Source organism: Drosophila innubila, assembly GCF_004354385.1.
Source record: "Drosophila innubila isolate TH190305 chromosome 3L unlocalized genomic scaffold, UK_Dinn_1.0 0_D_3L, whole genome shotgun sequence".
Classification (NCBI taxonomy): Eukaryota; Metazoa; Arthropoda; class Insecta; order Diptera; family Drosophilidae; genus Drosophila; species Drosophila innubila.
Genome location: NW_022995376.1, coordinates 13,650,336 through 13,676,954, shown reverse-complemented (window position 1 = coordinate 13,676,954; position 26,619 = coordinate 13,650,336). Strand labels below are relative to the sequence as shown.

At 38.8% G+C, this 26,619-nt stretch overlaps 1 protein-coding gene across 9 annotated transcripts in view; it reads right to left on the bottom strand.

Moving 5' to 3' along the window:
* Positions 1 to 26,619, bottom strand: part of LOC117789091 (CUGBP Elav-like family member 4) — a 155,593-nt gene that overhangs the window by 30,075 nt on the left and 98,899 nt on the right. For all 9 annotated transcript variants that reach the window (XM_034628123.1, XM_034628129.1, XM_034628122.1 and 6 more), the window contains one exon: positions 23,968 to 24,047. In XM_034628123.1, coding sequence (XP_034484014.1) covers positions 23,968 to 24,047 — 80 coding nt within the window. The remainder of the gene's footprint in view (positions 1 to 23,967; positions 24,048 to 26,619) is intronic.

Genomic DNA, 26,619 nt, shown 5'->3' with positions numbered 1-26,619 from the left:
ATCAATACTAAAGTTTACTTTATTCTAAATAAACAAAAATTGATCATTTCTGTCTATTTACAGCATTTCTTTCTTGCCTTAAACCAAGCAATTTATCTAAAAATAGATTTAATATTCAATTGAAAGATCTTCCCATGCCAAGGCATTTTATACGTCTGTCAAGTGATATGACCAACACTTTCACTTGACATGGAAATCACAAATGCAGTGAAATTGATGAGATCTGCCCAGATAAAGGGTGTAGGCGTTGGCAAATTTAACACCTCTTCCATATGATTTATGACCATGAGGAGACGTCAGCAATTGTTTTTTTTTTGCGTTCTTTTTTTGTTTAGAACTCCAAATGTGAGTTGAGGTGGAAATTGTGTGTAGAATGCGCTGAATTCCAATTGCCAGTTTCAAATTTGTGAAAGGCGGCGACATTTTTGGCAAATTTATGTATTTGTCAGGCAAGTGACAAAAAGAAAACATAAAGAAAATGCGAGGGGCAAATGGTAAAGGAAAAGTGAGCGTACGTAGACAAAACAACAGCAAAAGTTTTTTGCCGCAACATTGTTTTTGTCAGTGTGGGTATGTGAGTGTATGTGTGATGTGTGTATGTGTGTGTGCATGTGTATGTTGCTATTTGAGCAGTAAACGTTGTTGTTGGTACTGTTGTGTCGTTGTTATTGTTGCTGTCTCTCTGTATATGATTTATTGCATGCAAATGCATGTGCCGTGCCAGGACATGGACTCTTGGTCCTTCTGCCGCAGCCACAGCCGCAGCCGCAGTCACTGCCGCTGCCGTTTCGGGGCATTTTGTTGCAGCAAAACGCAAATTTGTCTATTTCGTCAAAAGTGCGACAGGCGTTTTTGGAGCCTGTGAGCCTGGACGTCGTCTGCTGTTGACATTTGCCAGCCAAAACCACCGCAGGGACAGCATTCCCCTCGTTTCGTCTACGTTTTTGTTATCTCGCATTCTTCCTCCCTTACTCTGTCACTCTGTCTCTCTCTCATTCTCTCTCTCTCTCTCTCTGGCTAAAGTTGCAACCAAAGACAAATCACACGCTTTTACAACAGGGCAAATTGTCAGTGCTGACAAAAAACTATGCACAAGCGCCATAAATTATGCTCTGGAATTTTTGCCACTTTTTTTTTTTTTTCAAGTTTTTCTTGTTGTGTTTTGCGTGTGCAACATTTGCATAGTTTGTCGTCGCATAGTTTACTGGGCAATAACAACAGCGAGTGGCCAGCCCACGCCCATATTGCCCGCAAGGTCATTGCTCAAGGGCAACCGCGGGGTCACCGAACAAAATTTTGTAGCAAACTTGATTTTTAATTTTTCGCTGCGCCTAAAACCAAAAGTAAAAAGAAAAATGTAAAAGCAAAGAAAACTGAGTTGTATATTCTTTGGGGCTCAAGGGCCCAAATTTGGAAACCCTTCCTATGGGAGGGATAAAACGAGGGGTGGTTTATTGGACGAGCAAAAAGGGTTCCATGTGCAAAGATTGGTTTGGCGCAAAATCAACAACACAACACAACACAGTACAACAGAAAAATTGCTGTTGTTGTTGACTGTTACATTATAAGCAAATATATATACAGTTATGTGTATATGTATATATGTTTGTAGACTTATAAATATTTGCTGTGCTGTTGTATGAGATACGCCGACATTGTCGCTTTTAGTTGCTGTCGTTCCCCCTTTCGCCGCCCTTGTGTTTGTTTGTGCTTTAGTGCGCACAAAAAGTAAATTATTTATCTACAAGTATGTATAACAGCCAGAGAGGAAATTGGAAGTGCTCTGCACTTGGCAAATGCGAAGCAGGGGAAGGGTATAAATGTTAAGACAAACACAAGACAGACAGCCTCACACACACTCACACACACACTCACACACGCTGGCAAAGTACACAGGACAACACACGACGCGGCTTTCAATTAGAACAAGCGAAACGCGCAAAATTAGAAACACGCAGCAGTGCAAGACAAACATTCCGTCCTAGAATCCGGATGTGGAGCCACCAACCAGTTGGAGCTGTTGCCTCAAGAGCTGTAGCTATAACTCTTTTTTTTTTTTTATTTTGGACTCAGGCCTTTAATAAGAAACTCAAATAGCAACTTGCAACGCAGCTGGTTGAGCAAAGGATTGCGTTTATTTTTGAATGATTTGAAAAAATGTTCTGAAGAACGACTACGACTACGAGAAAGAGTGGTATAGGGAAACAAAGAGAGGGTGATCATAAATGAGAACAGTGTTTAAATCGCATTGATTTGTGAATTTGATATATTTTTACTACCATCACTTTTGAGACAGAATATAATTTCAGAATATTTTACGTTTACTTTAACAAAATCTTCCTTCGTTTTTTTAAATATTTTTAAAAAATATCATCCATATATATATATTTGATAAATCTTCTCGTAGAAAAATGTCCTGATTTCTTAAAAATCTCAATTACTACTCTTCCACTTTACCTTTTCCGTTAGCCAAATAAGAAAAGAAGTAAAAAAAGCAGGAGAATAAACCTAATTGTCTAACAATTGCTTAGCCAGGGCCATCAAACGACTAGCGAAGCGGTTTAAGTGTGTGCAATTACTACGAAGATGCAGATACCCAGAGCAGATCCTTTGGAGCTCCTACAGAGACCAGAGAACTGCAACATTCAACGGTTCAACTTGTGTTAACAAGCTGCATGGCGATGCAATTTGGGACAGAGCCCAAGACAAAAGCCGGCTGAGCGAGTTAGCTGGAAAACTCGCTGGGGCACTTTAAGAAGCAGATGTAGTTGTAGTCGGGGCAATGTCGTGATATGGCCAAGTTTCCGGGGCTGTGTGCAGTGAAGTTACATCTATAGCTACAAGTTTGGCGGGCTAAGATAAATACACTTGGACGCTGACTGAAATTGAAGCGGCTAATGAAAAAAAGGAAGAAAAATAGGACAAGGATGGCAAAAAAAAATATGAAGCTTTGGTTAGCTCTCTGGCTCAGGCCCTTTTTCAATTTTCATTTTCGCAGCTAAACTGTGAAACAATTTTTAATTAACACTTTTAAGTTGAACGCGCGCTCAGCAAAAAAAAAAAAATTAAATAAAAAAAAAAACAACATCACATAGATACGATATAATGAAAAGAAAAGAAAAGCTAAAAAAAAAGAAAGTAAAAAAATTGTTCATTGTGTGTCTCAAGTTTTTTGGGTTGCTTGAGTTGGCTTTCTTTACTTTTGGCCCGGCGTTTGCCTTTGCGCTGTATTTTTTAATTAATTTGGCATTTATTGGAAAAAGGGTTTACCAACTGGCTACACACTCCCACACATTTATATATATATATATAGTATATCTTTCATTAATTTAATGCACTGGTCTCAGGGGCAATACAAGTGCTGGGTGGGGCAGTGACTTTTGAGACAAGAATCAGACAGCTGCGACTGCGATAGCTGGCAAGGGAGGCAAACGCTGGCTAACGGTGGCGTTTGGTTGGCCATTTATCTTTTTGGTCCCGTCACGGGGGCGAATGCAATATTCATAAAATGCAATTAGTCATTGCATACTTTTAGGGGCCAACGCGCCTTATGAGCTCTACTTGCATTTATTTACTGTGTGTGCGCTATTTCAAATGCCAAGTGACTTTAATTACCCAGCGCTGCTAAGAGCAGCAACAACTATAACAACAATAACAACAATATAAGCAGCAGCAAAACATTTACAATTCTTTTAATTAAATTCCGCGAGCGCACAAAAGTAGACTACGTTTTTGCGCGTCTCACTGTGTGTGCATGTGTTAGTGTGTGGGTAATTTGAAATTCCAACTTAATTTCAAGGTGTAGCAGAACAGATAGCGAGAAGATAGAGAGTGGGAAAAAGATGGATATAGTGTGCGTATCCTCAACACGTTTAAGCTTTTAAAAACCGCGCTAAATACTGTACAAAAGGTGAAAACTAAGAGGAAGAGGAGGATGAAGTGTGGCAACTTTGTCTTGCTCTTGAGAGCGAAAGTGCATGTGGTCTATGCTCTGTCTGTGGCTTTACTTTCCACCATTCAAGTGGAACTTTGAGCTTTTATTAATTACTATTTATTTTGTTGGCTACTTTTTAGGGGTTGTGTGTGGCAAACATCTAATTTAAGTTCTTCATATTGACTTTTTTGTGGTTTACGGCTGGTGCTGAATAAGTTTTACATGTAAAAATCATAAGACCGTACATTTGATTAATAAAAAGAAATTTTGCACGCTCTTCATTTAGTGTCAATATGATGTTAATCATAATATTTTTTGTTCAGTTACTTTCAAATTTCAGTGTTGTCATTTATTTTTAGCCTTGTTTGTCAAAGAAAATTTTTTTACTGTTGCTTAGTCCCCTATTTTAGCTACTTCTGTGTGCACCATATTTTGTTTTTACTTTTTTAAATTTGCCTGCGTTAGACTCCCAAAACTAATAGCATTTCTACAAGCGTCGCGTAGTTTCTTTTACACTTCGCCTTGAAGTTGTAGTTAAATCGTCCTTTTTTATTTGTATTTTTTTGCTGGTTGTAGCGCTGTGTGGCTGCCACTTGAGTTGCATTTGTAATTGCACTTCACTTCAGTTCAGTTCAGTTCGAATCGGTTTGGTTCAGTTCAGTTTGTTTCGGTTCACTACAGTTGTCTGGCTGTCTGCAAAACAATTGCCAGCGCACCTAAAAGTATGCTACAATAGTGAGACAAATTGATGGCATGCTTCATTGCTGCCTCCCTTCTGTCCCCCCCGTCTCCACTACCACAGTCACTGCTGCAACTGATGTCTGCAATTAATTATCGAAAGTGGGCGCGGTCGTCAAGTGGGCGAAAGTAAGTGAGTGCCTCCGGGCTTGGCTATCTGTTACGTGGGCAAGTTTTTGGGGGCAATCAATGTAAAGAGCGGATATATATTTTGTTTTGGCTCGCCAAGAAGTGCAACGCAATTGAAGGCAGACAAACCCAAAGACAGAGATGGAGCTGGAGAGCTGGAGAACTGTAGATGGAAGAACTGGCAGTTTGGGGCACGTGTCTGCTGTTGGTTTTTGTTGCAGGTGTAAATAATTGAAAGATAGTTGCTTTGTAATTAAATACACAAGACATAGAACAGAGAGTGTGGTTTAGCAGCAGTAGATTTGTTCATTAGGCAAAAGGACTTACTCTCTAGTTCTTTTTACTCTGCACGACTTCACTTACCTGCAAGAAAAGAACAGAAAGAGGGAGAGAGATGAGAAATAGTTGGATAAAATGTTTTAATTAAATGGTTTCTTGGTTGAATGAAAACAATGAAAATTCTTACAATATTATGACACTTCAATTAATCATCATTGCAAAAATGTGCTCATATTTTATGTCAGCCACAGCGACAAATATCAAATGGCAAACGGAAAACGGAAAAGCCATAGCATACTTGAGGGCGTGTGTGTCGTGTCATGAATGCAAAAATGAGAGAAGCAAAAAAAAAGAAGAATATGAAATAAAACAAGTGGCAGCAGGCAGCAGGCAACAAGCACAAACAATCAAACGAAGCCTGTGGCAAAGCAATAAAAAGAAGCGAGCGAAGCGGATAGGAAAACAAATTAAAACATTCCTACGCCGAGCACAACAACAACAACAACTGGAGTACAATTGCAAGACGCGCACACATGCGACCCAGGGCCAGGAAATATATGTATATAAAAGCAGAAGACGGTCCTTTGTGGGCGTGGCCACACACTGGGCTGAAGAGAATGCTGGGCCAAAACAAAGGCCAAACCGGAACTGAGCCGCTGAATTGAGTCACTCGCTAGGCTCGTTGAACAAAATCAAAAGGACATTCATTTATAGAGTTGCCCAGCAAAAAGGCACAAGGTGGGGCAAGTGGAACGGCAATTTCACTACAGTTGCAAATACATTTTTGTGCCATTTGTTTGCCTTGCAGCTGCCGCTGCCGCTGCTGCTGCTGCCTCTTCTGCTTCTAGGCGCAAATATGAAAGGCGCGTACTCCCACACACACACACACACACACAGAGATTCCGACACAGACACAGATAAGAAAAAAAAAACTGTTGCATACCGCATGGCGCACCGTTGCTCATTTTATGGCTGGCTAGCACGGGGCCAGGTTCCTGGACTGCTGCCTCCTTGCACAGTTCGCCTGGCTGCGCATTGTTTGAATGCCGGTGCATAAAACAAAAAGAATGAACCGTGTAGTTGCTACCCTTGCCTCCCTGCCACTCACCGCCCCTCCCCGCCTCTCCCTGGTCTTGTCCTGTCAGCCAGCCTGCAAGTTGTGCAAATATTTGTTCAAAAACTTTACGTTGAAATGCATTTGCGGTTGAGTGCCAAGCGTTGCGATGCTTCTGATGCCGCCTGAGTGTCGAAAAAAACGTATAAAGATCGCAAAAAATTGAGCAAAAAACTCAAGTCGTTGTACGAGCGGTAAGTCAATGCCAAAAATTGCTTTTGAGTGCTGCCTGTAGACGGGACTAAATGTAAGCAAACAGCTAAAAGTGTATCCAAAGTGTTGCCTACTTTTAGGCAGCGCCTATTTTCCTACAAGACGATGCCAAGTAAAAAGCATGTTATATTCAATCTTTCTAGAATTTATAATATATTAAATGACATTTGTACCTATTAATAAGAAATTCTGGAAACATACCAATTAACATAATTAAGTAAACATACAACAAAATATATAAATTGAAAACCTAAACTCACAATAAATATTAATAAAAAATTCCACTTTGTGAAAACTATTTACAAAGGCAATAAACCCAACAATTTGAAAACTGTCGCCTACTGCAAGGCGCCTATTAGCATTAAATAAGCTGTAAGCAATCAAAATGTCCTTTTATTCGCTACCCACACAAACATGGCCGGGATTAGATTGATGGCCTAGGCTTAAAATGCGCAAAATTATTGCCAAACTTTTCAGGGCGAAAATTCGGCTAAAAGATGATGGTAGATCAAACAAAAACGCTGTCTACTTTTTAGAGTCACCGAAAAGAAATTTTAAAAGCAGGCAGAAGAAAAAACTTAGTGGCTTCTTGATAATCCCGGGGCAAAACCCAATGGCTCCCGCCAAGCATAATAAACTGAGCTTTACATCGTTAAGCTGTCACTTAAGACGCAGCCCCAAAGTATGCAATGTCACAGGCACTCGGCAAGTCGGCAACTCGGATACTCGGCAACTCTGCTAATATTTGCACGAAATTTAATGTATCAATTAAAAATTATGAAGTTTACTAATATGTAAGAGCACGTACCAGTCGCCGGAGTTGCTGAAGAGCCAAGAGAAAGGACACAGAAAGGATAGGCGAGAGTTAAGAAGGACGCAGGGTTGACATTAGAGCGCTACTTGGTATGCTATGCTTTTTTGTTATTGTATAATATTATGGCTATGACTGTAGCACTGGTCCCGGCCTCGGTCTCTGTGTGTTTGCCAAAGGATATTGCTGTGCATATTGAAAAGCAACAGCGGGACGCAGGAAGGCTTTGGACGAAGCTTAACATTGGCGTGGTCAAGGCATACTTTCAGGGGCGCTACCCTTACACTTACAGCCTGTTGGCAATTATGCCGCAGTGTGTGTGTGTGTGTGTGAGGCTGTGGGTGTGGCATTATCGTCAGTGGCAGGACTTGCATCTTAATGGAAATGGATTCAACGGCAATTAACATAAGCAAATATATACAACGGGTTCGCCTTTCACATTCACTTGCTATGTGTGATGCTACATGTATGTATATATATATATATGTGTGTGTGTGTGTGTGTGTGTCTACGTGCTAGGCGTTTGCGGTTCAAGGCAGATAACTGCCAGCCACATGAAGCATACGTGGTCCTGCTTCAGTAATGGCGTTATCATAAGGTGGGCGGGTTCTTTGTGGTTACTTCAGCACCATCCCCCATCCCCAACCCCTTACATGCACACTCACACACAAACACACACTCTCATTGCTGCCGTGTCGAAGAAAAATGGCTCTTTTAATTTAAATGCAAACACGTTTGGCTTGGCCTCTGGATTTATGTGATAATCGTTTAAGTGAAAATTTAATTGCATACTTTATGTATGGGGTTTTGTTGCCAAAGATCTGATCTGAGGCTTAGGCTTAGAACGCCTCTCCACCTCGCATACAATAAAGCAAAATTTATGTAATTTTTAAGTAAGCCTTGGAAATGGACGATTGTTGCTCACACTTTGTGCGTTTTAGGGCTTAATTGTAATGACAGCGCGCCTAAAAGTATGCAATAAATTCAAGTAAAGTCATTTAAAGGTGTGGCCGGTAACTTAAATAATGGCCACATGAGATATGCGTATTGCCTGCCCCTCTTGCCTTCCTCTCAGCTGCCCTGGCTTAAGAAGCATTTAAAGCTATGGAATTATTTCAAAATTGTCTTAAGCTCGCATGCGCTTATATATGCAAATATTTCGAGCACTACAGGAATTATATGCAAATAGCTGTCGGGTTCGGCGTCCCAGTTTCCGTTTTATTAATATGTTTTATTAATATTTACTTAGGTCAGCTTTTGGACCGACAAAATGCGAGATGAAAGCTTTACTTTGCTTGTTATTATACTTGTACTCGTACTCGTACTCAAACTCGTATTCCTGTTAATAATGTGGCTCCCCTACAACGTTCAACGTTGTGTTTGTTTTAATGTAGCTCGTAATTGCTTGACCAAAGGATTTTTTAATTAAAAACATTATAAGTCGCCGCCCTTAGCGGACGGTCCCTTCGTGCTTCCGCTGCTGTATGTGCTAATAATTTTTGCGCTCACTGTTTGTTAAAATAATGAAATTTTTATTATTAAAAAAGTGGGCAACGCTCAACAAACGATGAACATGGCTAATATTTGCTTAGCATTGGGGTTACAGCACAGCAAATGCTCAACATTACTTTGTAATGTTATCCATACGGCAAACAGTCGAATGAGTTAATGAGAATGCCCCTTTAAATTAGTTTCTTAATCAGCACAGCGCTCTGGGCTGTAAATTGAGTTGAAAATCTCCTTTTGGCTTTACTTTCATATTAATTAATTTATTGCTTAATAACTTTGAAATATTATAAATATACTTGAATATCATTTAAACCAAGGCTGCAAACCGGATCATGAACCGAACCATGAAATTATTTACTACCGTTAAAAAAAAAAATAATTACAAAAATTTTATGGTTTTCTAATATTACCTAATGATTTGAGACTTTGGATTAAAATACGTAATATTTAAATCTTCAAATAAATTTAAATTAACATCAAAGTTTGATTTCTATAAAAAAAATATTTATAATTAGTTCAAAATATAGAACAAAATATATAAAAATAAAAATATTTGTGATTTAAACTAAAAGTATTTATAATTATAAACAGCGAATAAACTCAAATTATTTGGATACTGCAGATATATCAATGATTGGGCTATTTGTCTATAAAAAAATAAAAATATTTAAAGGATAATTAGCTATATTCTCTCACATTGCTCATTTTCAAAACTTATTCAACATTCAATATATACTTAATAATTGGCACTTTTTAGACAATTGCAGACAGATTAATACCTGTATTTTTTTTATGGTGAATTGTTGGTTTTGTTTTCGATTAGCTGCTGTCGGCGCATTAAATTAATTTCCATATTGTTCAGAGACCGGCAAATTTCTCGTTCTCTGTCTCTTATTGTTGGCCAATCAATTTGTTAAGCCCTTGATGGCCAACAATGTCTAGGACGTGGATACAGCTGCGCAACTGGGCTCAAATAGCTGGCCAATAAATTATGTGGCAACACCAGCGCCTAGGCTTATCATACGGAAAAAATGTGAACTTAACATAATTTTTGCAACTAATCCTGCGGCCAGTTCAGCGCGCCACATTAATATTTATATAAACAAATTTAATGGCAAAATAATGGAGCTGCAATCAATGGAGCCTCCCTAGCCTCCCCAATGTGGGCGTGGCACGGCCAATTGCTGTGACAGAGCAGCCAGCAGACAAATGTCGCACAAATTAAAATCAAACGCTAAGCTGGGGCTTTATTTAATTATACAAAAATAAAATGTCAGTTACTCAATTAAATTTTAATACAATGCGCTTTGACCCAAAGGGGATGGATTGGGGGGTTCACTTTTACTCCTGCCTTCCGCTCACTGTGCTGTCGATTTTCCATGAGCTGTACAAAACTAACATTGGCAACCATTTGTGGCAGGGCCAAGGCAGAGGGCGGGGGTAGAAGAAGTACGCAGTAAAAATAAATTTTCATTTGCAATTTCAATCAGCGCTAATCCTTGGCAAGCGCATGCGGCCGCTGGCATCGTCGCATCCTTCGCTCTTTGTCCCGCTGCGTGATTTTTGTAGCCTAACTGCAGGCGTTGGAGTTGGGTGCGGGGTCAAGCGAGGCTGGCTTAAAAGTGCAAACAAAATTAAGCACGTACGCTGTGGATCCGGGACACCGTAGACCGAGATTAAAGCTGTCCAACTGCGTGAGACACAATATATCCTTATCAAGGCTCGTTGCTCGGTGCTCGGTGCTCGGCCTCGGACTCATCCACGTCCACTGCGGAACTCTGCCTGTGCTCAGACAGTTGTTTGCGACAATAACTCTCAATTTAAAGTGGCCAGCAGCAGCAGCAACAGAGGGAAACACAAATGAAAACATAACAAACGCTGCTTCTTTTTGGCTCTAGGACTATGTGCCATCACCCACCACCCACCACCCACTAGCGTCTCCCACTGCTAGATGGTGGTGCAACCTAATCCCTTGTCGATTAAGTAAATGCCTGCGACGTTTGTTTTGGACACGATGCTGTCGAGTCGAGGCACTCGAATGGACAGCTACAGTTCATTGGGATTAAAAGATTTTGTGTTAAAATTTTTCGTTATTTGTTGCATACTTTGTGGCGTCGTCTCTAATCGCCTGGGACACAGTCAGTCACAGAAAACAACCAAAAAAAAAAAACAACAGCAGTAACAACTTTTGACAGTCATCAAGTTTCTCGCACCAAAGTTGCCAAATGAAAATTGAAAGCAGCCTCTTAATGCTCCACTCTCCGCCTCATTTCTTATACTCATCCGCAGGCGCCCAAATGTATGCTATGTTACATTTTATACACACTCGTATTTTACATTTGGAAACAGTCGCGTTTTGACAGCTGTCAGTTTTTGTGGCTGCCGTCTCATGAAATATTTATGCTATGCAAAAATGCGTAAAGCGGTAAATAATTTTAATTTCTCCATAAGTTATTCCCCACAATATTTTCTAGACGTTTGCGTATTGAGTTGATTTTAAAACGCAAAAAGTAACATCAAAATAAATCAGAGAATGTTATTAACTGTAAGTAATTGATAACTAAATGTGTATATTTATTAAAAAAAATGTATGTGTACTATATGATCTTTCCCTGAAATATTTTTGAAATAATATATAGAGATTTACAAAATATTTTTAGTTTGTGGAACATGTTCGCCTTGCTTTATGGGAAGTTTAATATTTAAGGAAATACAAATGTATTGCATAAAAGATTTTTCAGTGCCTTGAACTTGGCGAAAAGCGTCCCTATACTCACACTGCTTCTGGTAATTTATACTCTGATATTACTAATTTTTGGTAATTTCCTTAATGTCCTTTTTGGTATCTATTCATCGTACGGGCATAACAAGGAAGTGAGCCAAGCTGAAATAACAAGCTGAGCCCCAGGCGCTGATAGTTGCTTAACATGGCCGTTCTCAATGCTCTCTGCTACAGCTTGTTCTTGTTGTTCTGCATGATAGAGTTGTTGCTGTTGTTGTTGTTGTTGTGGATGTTGCTGTTACTGTAACCCTAAAAGTATGCTGTGCCTCGTTTGGCATGGCGTATGTTTGATAAAAGTTCAAACCCTGAACTTTGCGCATGTTTAAACAACGCAAACGCAAAAATGCTGCTGGCTATTTTAGTTGCAGTCTCCTAACTCAACGCCCCCTTCCCTTGCTCATCTTACTCCACATACTCATTCTACCCCTTATCCGTTTCAGTTCTCGCCTCGTCCCTTGTTGCCATTGTTGTTTGGCAAAAGTTTGCAAGCGGCTCACGAGTGTGTCGTGTATATGTCTGTCGTATGTGTGTGTGTGTGCGTGTGTGTGCGTGTGTGTGAGTGTGTGTATGTGCATGTGCTTACCGTAAATGTTTCTGCACAGTTTTGGGCGCCGACTCTAAGCCCCCCAAAAATGTAATCTCTTAAAAAGTGTCTAGTCTATGCCCAACGCATCCTTTTGATATTGTTGTTGCTGTTGTTGCTGTTGTTGCTGATACGGAAATATTGTTTGTGACGCACTTTTGGCACTAATGTCTGCCGACTTCCGTCTATAGTTTTTTAGCGTTGTTGCCCCAAGCAACAGCAGCAGCGCCTTAATGCTTTTTAGCAGCTTTTGCTTTTAGTGTGCTGTCGGGGCTTTAGGCTAGGCAACTTGATTACAGTTGATAGTTTTTGGACTCTTGTACAACAACAAGTACTTTTTGGTTTCCATTGTTCTTGTTGTTGCTCTTATTTTTTGGCCAAGTTGAAAGTCAAAAATGTTTTTCGACGTTGGTACAGCTTGAGCGAAAAGTTGCTACAGAGATAGTTGTGGGCATAGACATTAATTGCATCTGAGAATGGCAAATTGAGGCTGTGGTTATGGTCTCCTTTGAGGTGCAACAAATGCTCCATAAATGATTCACTCAAGATGCAGTTTGAATAGTTTGTTGCCTGTTTCTATTATACTTTTCAACAGTTACGTTTAGAAGCTTTTAAATTACATTTTCATCTAGTTAGCTTTGGAAATGTAACGCTTTAAAGATCTCTTTGTAAATGTGAACTGATTACAGAATTCTTAGCTTGGCCTTTCTCTCTTTAAATTGTTTCAATTTATACTTTTCTTGTATGATAGACACTGAAAAGAACTTACTACCTACTTCCCATCATTTAAAAGTAATTCCATTTACTGTACATTACTCATGCGACAGGATGATGCTTTCTTTGTCTTTATGCTACGACTATATACATTTTTAATTTATATTGCACTTAGAACTTTGCACATAAATTTCACAGTTATTTTGCATACTCGCACTGGCTGGCGCCCAATAAATTCGCTCTCGATGTGTTTCTCTCTATTAATAATATCGTTTTGGGACAAATTTCTTCTCTTTTGGCGAACAGGCGAATGCTAATGACATACCCAAACATTTCCGTAAGTCGTTATCACAAAAGCAAAGTCATTATTATAATACCAAATATTCTCTTGAGAGCGAGAGAGAGGGAGTGAGAGAAAGATAGAGAAAGTACACTAAGCACATCATCTATTTAAAAAGTTGACATAAATACAATTATAGATTTGAGCGCGGGCGCTGTGAAAATGAAGATGAAAATAATAAAATTGAACAAAAATTGATGTCAACTTTCGGTGAGCTGAGAAAAAAAAAATAAGGAAAGCTGAAAATAAAGTAGAACTTGAAGACGGCGGGGACGTTGGCGACAACTACGAAACGGAAATGCCGCCATTAGAAAGAAAGAAAACTGCTGCGCCATTGAGAATTGAACTGCGGGCTTTCAACTTGACACCCCCAAGGGGTGGGCGGGGGTTGGTAAGTTTGGGAGACAGCTGTGTTGGGGTTGGGCGTAAATGACAAACAAACAAGCGACGTCCGCGTCTTCTGCCTCGTCCACAACGTTTTGAGCGTCGTCGTCGTCGTCCTGGCGCAGATAAAAAGAATTGTCAAAGCGCCTTAAAAGTATGCAATGCCAGCAAAGTAAGCTGCAAAATCGACAAGTACAATGCTGACAGGCAATTGCTACAGTTGTTGTTGCTGCTGCTGCTGATGCCTCTGCTGTTATTGTAATAATAATATCGATTCGGCATTCTGACTGGAGGTATCAAAATGGGCATGGACAAGAAGTACGAGTATGAGTACAACTGCCGAATGCTGCCTTGTCATCGCCGCCGTCGACCGTCGACCGTCGCCGGAATTCGTTAATAAAATTTTATTGAAATTGTAGACAAGCGGCGAAAAACCGACGACGACGTGCAAAACAAAAAAAAAATGAAGCTCCGAATAAGAAACGGGCCAAAGGCGAAACCCAAGCTAAAATCGAAGCAGCGGCCAGAAAGAAAAGCAATTGTCATCATTGGCACGTAAACGTGGCAAATGCAGACGGCGAAAGAAGCAGGCGACCGGAAAAAGGCTGGCCCTTAAAGTTGAAGTGTTTTGCTCTGCGATAAAAATCTAAAGCAGCCTTCAAGGCGTGCCCACAAATAACAACAAGAAACAGCGACTACACTAGTCCCCCCCCCCCAAAAAAAAAAAGAAAACGAGACGAAAAGGGTTTCAGCATAGTTGGGGAGCTTTAAAAGCATGTGAAATACCTGCGGGAGTAGTTGCCACAAAATATGCAGCACTATTAACTTAAAAGCAATGCCACAAAAGCCAAGCCAAGCCATGCCAAGCCAACACAGCTGACAGTGCCACAGTGCCGCCTAAAGGTATGCAACAGCAGCAGCCCAAGTAGCAGCAACAGCAGAGACAACCGAACAAACAACTAAACAAAACTTGACAAGCAGCGCAGAGACAACGCCGCAAAACTTTTGTCCCTTTTCCGAGAACAGAGGAAAAAAACAGCAAAAAAACCTAAAAATGACAACATTTTTTCGGGTGGTAAAAGCAGGACTAAAAGGACACAATTCCAACTATAAATAAAATGTTTATCCTTACGTTGGAAATGATATCGAAGATGTTCGCTTTTGCTTCGAGTTATTTGCAAAGAATTCTGTTGATGTTATATATAGATTGAAATGTTTTCGGTTGTTTGAATAATTTTATTTAAAATTGCTGATAGTTTTAATATAAGGAAAATTGTTTAATATATTGAAAATTTGAATCACTTTTATAATAGTAAAAATGTCTTTTTATTTTATTAATAGATGGAAAGATTAGAAAAATCGACGACTTAACAGAGACGTAAATTTTAATTGATAAATTTTGTTTAGTTAAAAAAATATTCCTGAAATTCCTCTAAATTAATTTAGTTTGATATTTTAAAATATTAAATATGGTATGGTAAAAAAAGACTATAGTTAATGATTTCGTATTATTTTACAGACTTTTTCAAGAGTTTTTCTTGCTTTATTTTTTATTTTTTTTACCGTGAGCTGCAAATCACGTCAGCATTCAATTTCTGGCCAGTTCGTGTACCTCATTAAAGTTTATGCCCAGACGTTGCTGGCATCCGCATCTGAATTGAAGTTTGCTCATCATTTGCTGCTGCAACTTCTCCTGCTGCAGCAGTTGCAGTTGCTGGAGGCAGTGGAACGTGCTCATACATTGATGATGCGGCCGCCATTTGCAGTGAACGCCGCGCCGCTCGATTCAATAAGGTTTGGGTTTATGCAAACAGACGTGCATTAAATTAAGTAGCCGCCGCATTGGACGCCACTTGCAGTTTTGCAGCTTGAAGCACGTAGACAACGAACATGAGATGAGTTGAACAAAAACGAACCAAAAAATGCGAAAAGACAATGGAAGAAGCGGAGGCAGCAGCAGCTGGTGAAGCGAACAGAACAGTCGACAATGTTGTCAAAGGAAGAACTTGGCCAGCTGGCAGAACGAGGGTTGGGGGTTGCCTTTAGGTGGATTGGCTGTGCCAATGTTTGGCCTTAAGCAAGTCTATTAAAATTGTTTATAACGTGCTGTTTGGCAAGTTGAAGAAGCAAAGACGGGGCAACAACCACAGTTGCATCGCATTTTTATGTTGCATACATTTTTTTCGGTTGCCGCACGCAACATTGCCATGTCATTTTTAATGATGCACGCAGCGCAGCTCGTTTCCTACACAAAAAGCCGGAAGTTTTGCGCTTTTAGCTGCTATGCGTTTTTTATGAGCCGCGTCCAAGACAAACTTTAACAGCAGCCATTACGATCTGTCTTTTATGTGGCTAGGAAATGTGAGATTTTTACTTTGCGCAACGACAAATTTTCCATCACATTTCCATTGCAAGTTTTTAATAAGCAACTTGGCAACTTGGCAACTTGGCTTAAATTTCCGGTGACTAAACCGAAAAATTTATGTTCAGTTAGCGCCGCAAAGTATGCAATGAAGATCTGGGCGCGTCACTGGTTCAGTTTTGGCTTAAACGAAACGTGATGTCAATAGCAAACAGTTGAGCAAAGGTATCGCCACCTAAAAGTATACTCTGCTTATTTATATACCAATACACACTCACACCCGCCAAAGAGTGTGTAAACTGTGTGTGTGTGAGTGTGTGTGTGCGTTGCTTTGATTGCGTTTTGCCAGCGTCGTGCCAATTTCACTGTCAAGATATTGAAGTAAGAAAATTAGTTTACCGAAAAAGTGGCTTTGGGCAAGGTGCTATAGGTAAAAGGGGATCGAGAGAGCAGAGAGCGGAGTATGGGGAGGGTGCGGCACTGTGGCAGGATACCCGACAAAGACGCCTGTCTGCAGGCAATACCAGAAAATTGTATGTGGCAGGCGCTGTTTGGATTTGCGTCGTTGAAGCAAAATTGAAATTGATGGCAGGCTGAGAGAGAATCTCAACGCTGCCAAATCAATATCAAGAGGGAGTGCGTTGCAAGTGTACAGGGGGAAGGGGGTTTGTAGTAGATTGGCCCCTGTGCATGTGTCTAATATGCTAAACATCATTGATTTAGTGGTGGTAATGGTGGCATCGGTGGTTGCTACAGATTTGGAGCCCCAGAGCTCAATACCACAAGATTTATGTTCTCTGTCGTGTCTGCTGTAGCATATGTCGAGGCGCCACAAAAGTGTTAAGCAGCAACAAATGAGTTGTGATATAGCAAGTAACCTAAATAAACGTTAGCTAGGTCTGTAGATTTGTCAATTTAATGCAGACAATAAACTGTATTTAAAATAATAAAAACATAAACAAAAAAGAAATAAAATTATCAATATTAGCAATGGAAAGTTAAGTTATTAAATTACTAAGTAAGTACAGCTGTTGATACCTCAGGCGAATATTTGTTTTGTTCACCAGAAGACAATACCTGAAATGTATGCAATGAAAAATGTTGTCACGCTTCGCTCATTATGCTATACAAACACAGAGACACACACACACACACAGATACACAAATAGAAGTAACACATGCCGTAAAAGACAAACGAAGTGCTGATGCAGAGCGATCATCAAAGACATTCCCCCAGCTGCCAAAACGCGCATTTAAATTTCAAATTAATTTCCCATCGCCATGTGTAATAAAAAAAAACAAATCTGCAAGCTGACAACACAGAGAAAGAGGGAATGGAATAAAATGAGACTGGGATGGGACAATAAAAGAAGCATCTGAATCTGTGTAAAATAAGTGAAAAATGCCAATGCCAACGTAAATGCGATTTGAAGTCCGTTCAGAAATGATATGCGCACCGCCAACCTGTTTTCCCAGTCATTTCCACCAAGTTGAGTCAAGTCTGAAACGAGCAGCGGCAGCAACGTAAAATATGCAAAAGAAACAAATTTTTGTGCTCGCATTCGGTTTGTTTTGTATACTTCGCAATGAATTAAACGTTAAGAAAAGGTATGATGGAAATGAAGCAGGTTACATAAATTCTCTAACAGCATTGTTAACTATTTGATCATAAATGTTTTACAAATCTTTTTTAGCCCAAAAGTAATGCCAAAGCAATCTAACAGGTTTGATAATATTTATTAAAAAATGTTGTTGAATCTGGTGAAAAATGTATGCATGGCAATTTATGTGAATTCAAAATCATTTCTCTTTAATATATCTAGAGATTGGCATAAATCGATGTGTCATTTTAGGAAAAAATAACCAGGAGACTAGCTAGCTTTAATTATTTCTTGACTAAATGCAGGGTATCACATAGTCAGTCATTGACTGGTCTAGCGTGCATTAACTTATTTTTTTTTTTATTGTTTTTGTTGCGGCTCATGGCTGAATTGGCGCAACATATGCCAAGCGCCGAGTGTTATGCTACAGTTTTTGCTTTCGTTGCTCGTTCTCAATGCTGTTGTTTTGCCAGCTCGCATCAATTATGCTTTTATTTATACAACAATTTCGTCGCTGCTGGCCGACGCTCTGGCGGAGCGTTCAATTTTCGTCAGGCAGACGGACAGACGGACAGACGAGCCAAACGACGCATCGCTTAATGTGACTTGACAAAAATGGCGTCCAATATGGCGCAAGTGGTAAGAGGTGTGCGGAGGTGGACTGAGGGGGTGCCTGACTGCCTGTCAGCCTGTCTGCCTTTATGCTTGAGCGGCGCACACATCTCGCCAGGCACTCGCACCTTGGCAAGCCAAGATGACGGCCAGAAGACGCCCGGACTCAGCTTTTCTATTTTAATTCACACGCCATTGTGTTGTTGTTGTTGTTACCGTTGTTGCTGCTTCTGCTGCTCAGCGCCTAAAAGTAGACGAAGTTGAATTTCTAATGTGCAGCAGCTGCGAACAATGGAAAAACAGGAGAAAACTCGCATCTTCGGTGGCTGTTGGCTGCCTGATTGTGTTTTGACGCTGTCGTTCTTGTTATCGTTATTGTTCTTATTGTTGTTAGTTGTTGTTGTTGTTGTTGTTAGTTGTGCAGAAGTGTGTGGACTTTTATGCTGTGTTGTGTTGTGTTGTGTTATTTTTACTTTTTTTTCTTATTCTTCTTAACGCCCTCTAAAGCATACTTATGTGCGCATTTAAGCAATTTTAAAATCATTGTATTGAAAACAAGCAACGCTTTATATTGTGAAAGCAGCTTAAAGAACTTTCATTTGCTAGAAAAATGCTTAAAAGAATAGATTTAATAGTTCGTTCTATTCAGAAAATAGACTGTTTATGTTCCGTCTCAGGTATTTTATTTACATATTGTTGAAATTGTTAAAATAATTTGAATATTACTGAGCATTCGATTCGAATTAAATTCCTTAATTTACATTTGGAACAGTTGCCGTCTTGAAGGGGCATTAAGTATAATTTGTAGTTGTACTTTCTGGAATAATATTTCGTTTATGTTTGCCAAAGTTTACTCCCAGCTAAACTTGAGAAGTACTTGTGAATAAAAGTCTAATTAAGCTTTCCCCTCGGTAACGCATATCCGAGCTTTTCAGTCCGGTATAATCTGAGCAAAGTTTGCATTACTTTTGATGATGTCCTTTGAAGCATGGTCACATTTCCTCGCAGTTTGCTGACTGCCACCTTTGAGTAATTTAAGAGAATGTCAAGTGTGTTTTATTTTTGATCCCAAAGCAAACAGTTTGAGGCTGGCCTATGCAAATTTTGCTAAGTAAAAGTCAACCCATTTTTGACTGCCTTCTGCAACCAATTAGTTTGCAACATAAACACAATTTTCAAATGCGTGTCCTGACCAGAAAATATAACAATCAGAGTGAAAATGAATGCGAATCGGAAAAAGAGAGAGTAAAAAAATGCTAATTGCCTAATTTATTCTGCGTTGGTTAAAGTCGAATTCGCTCTAAGTTTTTGTGTCACTTTGACTGTAATTTAAATATTTATTTATGTATTTGCTAGAACACAGTCCCTCACTCTCTAGTTCCCCTCACTGGATTGGATTGCTTTGCAGCTGCTGCTGGCCATTTTTGCTTTTGCTGGGCGCTTTTGCGCTTCGCCAATCAAAAGCATTTAGAGAGCAGCTTTAATGCATGCGCGCGCTTTCATTAACAAGCCGGCACGCCCACAACCCACAACGCCCACTCTTCTAAGCCGCATTCACACACAACATACAGTACACTCATACACACACCTAGAGGGTGAAAAAAATCGCGTCAGCGGCTTATGCAAATGTATGGAAAAAAGCGAATGTTGTGTTGAGTGAATACGAAATTATTGTTTACAACTGTAAACTTTTTAATACACTGCACTAAATTGCAGGATACGTCAGCTAGTCAGTCAGTTTGTCAACTGATAACAAAGTATTAAGTTTAAATATATCTATCTATTCCAAGTCAAGCTCGAAATTATAAAATTATAAATTGAGAGTTTGAATATTTTTGATATTATAAAAATACTTGTGTGTTTAAATACACTTCTTTTAATTGCCTTTTCAACTTCTAAAATTAAATTCAAGTAATCCATCGCAAAATATTCAAATATCTTGTATAATACATGTTTTATTTATAATAGTTTTGTAATTGTTTAATAAGAGTATTTCAACTTCGACTTGCAATAGAGTTGTTTAGAATATTTTCTCTTTTTTTTACGGTTGTGGGCGCTTCTATTTAGAAAACGTTTGCAAACCGCACTAAAAGCGACTTATAACATGTTGAGTGCCAGAGGATTAACAACAAACTCAATGCATGGATGGGCAGAGAATAGAAACTGTCCACTTTGGACATTGGGAACAGAGATCTGTTGGGGTTTCTCAACTCACACTGTCGCTAGCTACACGGACTATAAATTCCTTTTTAATGAGTGCTGGTTTCTCTTGTTCAGGACTGTAGAAAAAAGTAAGGGGCGAGGTGACGATGCTGGGGAATGGGCGTGGCGTCCATAAGCTGCTTAAGGTTTGGCGTAATCAAAAATTTTTTAAAAGCTTTTTGTGGTACATCAACATGAAAGCCAAGCCTGTCCGACAAGTCCGAGATGAGAGGTGAGAGCTAAACGAGATATGGGTAGGGTCGGTAGAGGAAAAAGTTAGGGAGAGGGGTGGTAAGAGAGAGAGAGAGAGAGAGAGAAAACAGCACCGAAAAAAGAAAACTTTGTTAAGCTTGAAATTAACTTGCGGTTTGTCTGCTGCCGTTGCTGTGGCAACTTTGACGCCTGCAGGTAGGCAATCAATTTTTTGTTCCTCTCCTCATGTTGTTGTTGTTGTTGCTGTTGCTGGCGTTGTTGCACTTAGCAATTTGGCTCTGGCCCGGTGTATAATTAATATATGCAGGAGCAAAAGTGAAGCATACTTTTGTGCAAGCTACTAAAAATTTTATACAACAGCTGCCGCGTCGTTTTGCGCTAATTACCTGGCTACCAGGACGCAAAGAGTCGTAATGCCAAATTGCAATTACAACTGCCAACTTGCCAGCCACACCCCATGCCCCCATCCCTTCCACCTCAAACTCCGCTGCCTCATCCCCTCGACCCAACTAACTGACATTAAAATGCTTAATGCGAAGGCAGGTAAAAAAATAAATTACGCGCTCTTAAAATTAAAAAAAGAATGGTACAACAAGAAAAAAGAACGACCAGAAATTACTCTACACATTTTCCTTGGCTACCATTCTCACATACACACACACACACACACATACACACAAAGACTGTATACTTTGGCGCTTTTTTCACGCTACCTAACATTTTGGCATAGTCTTCTTTTGGGGGCGGCGTTCTTGTTACTTCTTCTGATGCTGCTGCTCATCTTAAAAATTGCCCAGGTGAAAAATTGCAGCTGTCGTTGTTAGTTCTGACATTAAGCAGTACGGCCGTGGGCGTTGCCGCACTGGGCGTGGCAGGTCAGACACGGCCACCCTGTAATGGCCCGTGTTTTGGGCATTATTTAGAGTGAAGTGCAGTTGGTTTTAGGCCTGCAGCGTTTTATGGTTGTGTGATCAACGAGGTCAGCTTTAATCATAAGATGAGTAAAACTAAGCAGAGTGTCTTCTAAGTAAGGGGAAAACATATTTGCATGGGTTTCGTCAGATATTATAGTTTTCTAGAGAACTTCTTAAAGAACCAATTCTGAGAAAAACAGAAAAACATTTCGCATAAAATTTCAAAGTTTCATAAATATACTCGACTAGCACTCACCCACACACATAACACCTTGGGCTATGCTTTGATTTTCTGTATATTGGCTGCAATCAGCTGTAAAATGTGACGGTCTAAATCAATGGAGGGGTAAAGAAGACTGAGAGATTGACTTAAGCTGGGGCCAAATGTTTGCCTGATTTGGATTGGATTTATATTTGGGGATGTTGTATTCGGTTTATTTGTTTTTTGGTTTTGTAGTTGTGCCTCACTTGCGGCTATGTATTTGAAGTTTTTACTTATACATACATATATAATTTTGGGGAGCTGCGCAATGTCTAATGAAATGGGAAATTCCCCTTTTTGGGTTAACAGAAAGCAGTTGTGTTATTGTAAAAAATGTGTTTAGCCCTGTGGCATGTTGCATTGATTTTGCTATTCCTTCAACCATGCTGAGCAGTGCTTTGTAATTACGTTGACGGCACTGAGCTAGCATCATTATCATCATCATCATCATCATCATCACCATCATCTTTAACATCAAGAACTTCGCCTAAGTAAACACATGATTTCGTTTTTGGCTGTGAAGTAAGAGGAAATGGCGCAGCGTTTGTTTAAAAACGCATTTAAATTGCAAATTAAGCAACAAATTTCATCAACAATATTTGAATTTGAATTTAAATGCGACAACGAGTTGGGCAACAATTGCGATGGGAGTGAGAAGCGCATAGAGAGGCGCATAGCAATGGCTACAGCCCGTAACCAAGCTTGGCATACAAACCGAAAATGTAAAATTCGTTTCTCCTTTCGTAAAGCCAGCAGCAGCAATCTGAGTGGTAAATAAGGCCAGAACGATGAAGAAAAAGCAACAGCCAGGAAACTCGCAGTACTCTCTCTCTCTCTCTCTCTCTGTCCCGCCCTCTGTCTTTGAACTCTTCTGGAGAGTTGACTTGGATGCGAAACGTTCGCTGCAGTGATGTAAACACCAAAAATACAACAATGGCAACCATTTCAGTTTGCTTTATATCCCCAACACCCAACCCCCTCTTTATTCTCTTCACCCTGCACCCGCTTGTTGGCTGGTTTTGTGTATTTGCTTGTGTTGTTTGTCAAAAGAAGCAATTTACGTGCAAAATAACTCAAGTGTCATGCAAATTTCATTTATTTTCGCACAAGAAAAAATAATTCCCGCACCGCGACGAGGCCGAGAGAAGAAGCTACGTTGTCATCCATATGTATTCTCTTACCAGTACCAGTACATACATACATAGATATATATGCAGTTGTATGGTGTTTTCTTACAAATTTCCGTATAATGAAGTCACTCGACGGCACAAAATCGTTTCACAATGAAAAAACTCCAGCTTTAGCTTGTCGGTTGTCAAACAATTTGGCGCTGCGATTTGTGTATATTTATTTCTTTCCTTTTTGGGGGTTTTTTTTTTTTTTTTTTGGAAAATTAGAGCAGAGTGCGCTCTTGATTTTCCATTGAAGTGGAACACAAGAGACATATAATAATCATTTCTGTTCGCTATTTAATTTAATTTCATTCTAATTTATTTTTTAAGCGCAAGCATCCAAGGCTAGGTCCTTTGCCACTTCTAGCTTATATAAAGTTTGTTAAGTACTTTTCCACAGAACAACAAGAATGACAACAGCAACAACAAACAGAAAGTACCTTAAGTACTTCAGGTTGAAAATTTCATTAGTTTCGCATTATTCGCACACAAGTGCATGTCCTTGGTAAATAATAAAAAAAATTGTGAACCTGTCAACAAAGCGAATAAAAACATAACGAAATAAAAAGCTTAAAAAATTTGAGGTTTGGTGTTTTTATTTGTTAACTTGGCCAACAAACACACACAATAAATGCGTGAGAGCTACCAACAGCAATTTGAGAACTTCAACGTCAACTGCAAACTCGAACTGAAAATAAAAATGAAACTCACATTCCCAATTGAAATTCAATTGATGTGGCGAATGGAAAACACATCAGTTTAATTCGAATTACTATATTGCATACACATTCATACAATGTGGACTATTAATTTGTATTGTGTATAATATACACTGTCTATTTCGGGTTTTGATCAATTTTTTAGCAATGGATTTTTATGAACCATACATGTTAGTTCTTAAACAAAATCCGTATCTGAAGACAGCAGACTAAAAGATCAAAAATAGTAAATCATTCTCATTTTTGATCTTGCTGCATTTTGAACTTAGCTAAGTGACTTTTAGTTAACAGTACTTAATTATACCTGATTTGTATTGCCTTGTTTTCGTTCATTCAACCATAAATGTATTTTAATTAGTCTATTGAATAACTGCACTTACCGGCATAGTTTGACTTCCGTGTAAGTTGCTTATAGCTGACTGAGCCTCCTGTTGCGAACCAAATTTAACGAAAGCGCAGCCTGCAATTAAATAATAATAAAAATATATTAATATATTTAAAGGTTTAACGTGGTCATAAGTTCGTTTTTCATTTATAAATACATATAATAATAAAATTTCATTGTTAATATTGCAGCATAAAATGTATGAGGGAATCATCTGAAAATGACAAAAGCCCTCGATATATTGTTACAGTATTCAGTCAGTCAGATCTCGACATGTGTGCGTGGCATTTAAATAAAATTTTAAGTGCAATTAAAAAGCGTTTTCAACTTCGCATAAGAATCACTCGGTGCACTCTTGCATGAAAACCCAACTTCAGCTCAGATGAACAGTGGTTGTGGATGCCACTGAGCATTGAAGGAATTGGAGCATCAACATCAACATCAGACCGCTCATCAAGCCCCATTATATTAAAATAATAGTCGGCCGGACGGTGAATGTAAAATTCAAACCAAAAAATACATTGCACTTGGCGCTCATTATTTTGTAATTTGAGCGCCAGCTGCTTGGGGGCTGATGCTTGCTGCCAAATGGGCGTGTCCATTGCCAGAACAGTGGCGCCCCAATGACGCTTCACGAGCATAATTATTAAAAATCATTTATGCTAATTTAATACACAGGCAATAACCACAAAAATGCTGAAAAAAATAAAATAAAAAAAACACGGAGAAATGTGGGCGGTAAATGTGTTTCGGGTGTTGAACAAGTTTCCACTTGACAGATTGAGTGAGATTTTAAAGTTGTGGGTTTAATTTTAATCAAAGATCTAATAGAAAAGAGAACAAAGATTCAAATTTGTTATATAATGTAGTAAAGTATACAAAATATATCAAACTATATGCTATTATTATTTGTGAATTAATTGACTAAACGACAGAGATTTCAACATGCAGATTTATAGTTGGTATTTAATATAACATTTTTAATAAAAGCTATTTTTCTATAATTTGATGTAATTAAATCAATTTGAAAATTGATACAAAAGAATAAAAAATGAATTGTTTAATTTTCATTATTTTTAATGCTTAAAATTTGTAGAGCATGTTGAGAAAAATGGTTTTGTATTTTAAATACATATTTATAATTTAATGACAATGTAAACAATTTGCAAAATGACAAAATCTCTTGGATAAAATTATATGGAAATGCATAGCATTATTGAACCATAATTTAATAATTTATTGAATAATTTAAATATTTTAAATAAATAATAAAGTATAGACTTGCATAAATGATTCAATTTTTTTTAAGTTAAAAATATCTTTAAAATTCAAACGGACGTTGTTTACACTTAGAAAGTAAGCAAACCCCCAAGGAATTAATTAAGGTCTTTGGAGTTGACCTCGCAACTGGCGACAAGGTTGGGCTTAACCTTCATTTGAATGTTGTTTTGCTCTGTAGGCAACACAACAATGCCGAAAATTAAGACCCTCAAGCATAGGAAACAGAAACAACAACAACACCAAACAAACAAACAGAAAGGAAAAAAGATACATCCATTCATTCCCCCATTGCCAGGCAGTTCCCCTGCCTTCAACAACAGGCGGCGGCGTCTAAATTGCGGCTCCGGCTGTTGTTGCCTTTATAGTTGCCGCTGCCACTTTTTGTGGCATAGGAAAGGGACTTTGGGGCATGTGGTATGCAGTGAGAGAGCGCGCAACAAATCCCGCCTAAAACCATGCAACATGCGAGCTGACAAGCCGTAAGGCAGACAAGCGCAAATTTCGCGAGCAAACAGGAACAGGATTTTTTTTTAAAAATTTTTTTTTGCTTTTCGTGTTGCAAATGTACAAAAAATAAAGTGTAAAAAATTCAAGTGGATTTTTGTTTTGCAGCCGCTTTTTGTTATTTCTTATGTCGCTTTTTTGTAACTGTATGTGTGAATGTTTGTGTGTTGAAGTGACAACAAAATCCTGCGCAGCACAGACAACAGTTGGACATTTCCACAAGGCACAGGCAGTTGGTGGGGAGGGGAGGGGAGTCAAAATCAGCGTTGCTTAACAATAAAAAATAAAATATTTTGTTGCCTGTTAATCCACAACAGAGACAGAGGAACTCCAAAAAAAAAAAAGAGATCAACAGAGTGAAAAAATACACGAAATAAAAGAACAACAAAAACATCGGAAAAAAATGTTGAATGCCAGGCCGAGCAAAAACAACAAAAGCTAAAAAAGCAAAGCAATTGCTAAGCATTTTTGTAAACTTAAATCAAAGTTGATTTTGTGTGTTTTGTGTATTTTTTTGAGTCCCTTTTTCCTTTGTTTGTAATTTGTGTTGGGTGCTGCTTTCTTTTCTTTTCTTTTCATTTGTTTTTAAGTCGCTTTTGTTTCTGTAAAATTTATTTTTCTTGGCATAACTTGCAACAAGAAAAATATTTGCCAGGGGGACTCTGTGAGTTATGCATCCTTAAAACACCTTGGTTAATTGCGTGCTTTTTGTTAATATATAGCAAAAAAATTAAAAAATAGATGACTCAACTTTTTTGTAGCACAATGAAAAATGCTTGAAATGAGTTTCAAAAAACTTGGCCTCTTAACCTTTTGAAGTAGGTATATAAAAGACTTGAAGTATCTTTAAAAAATTTTAATA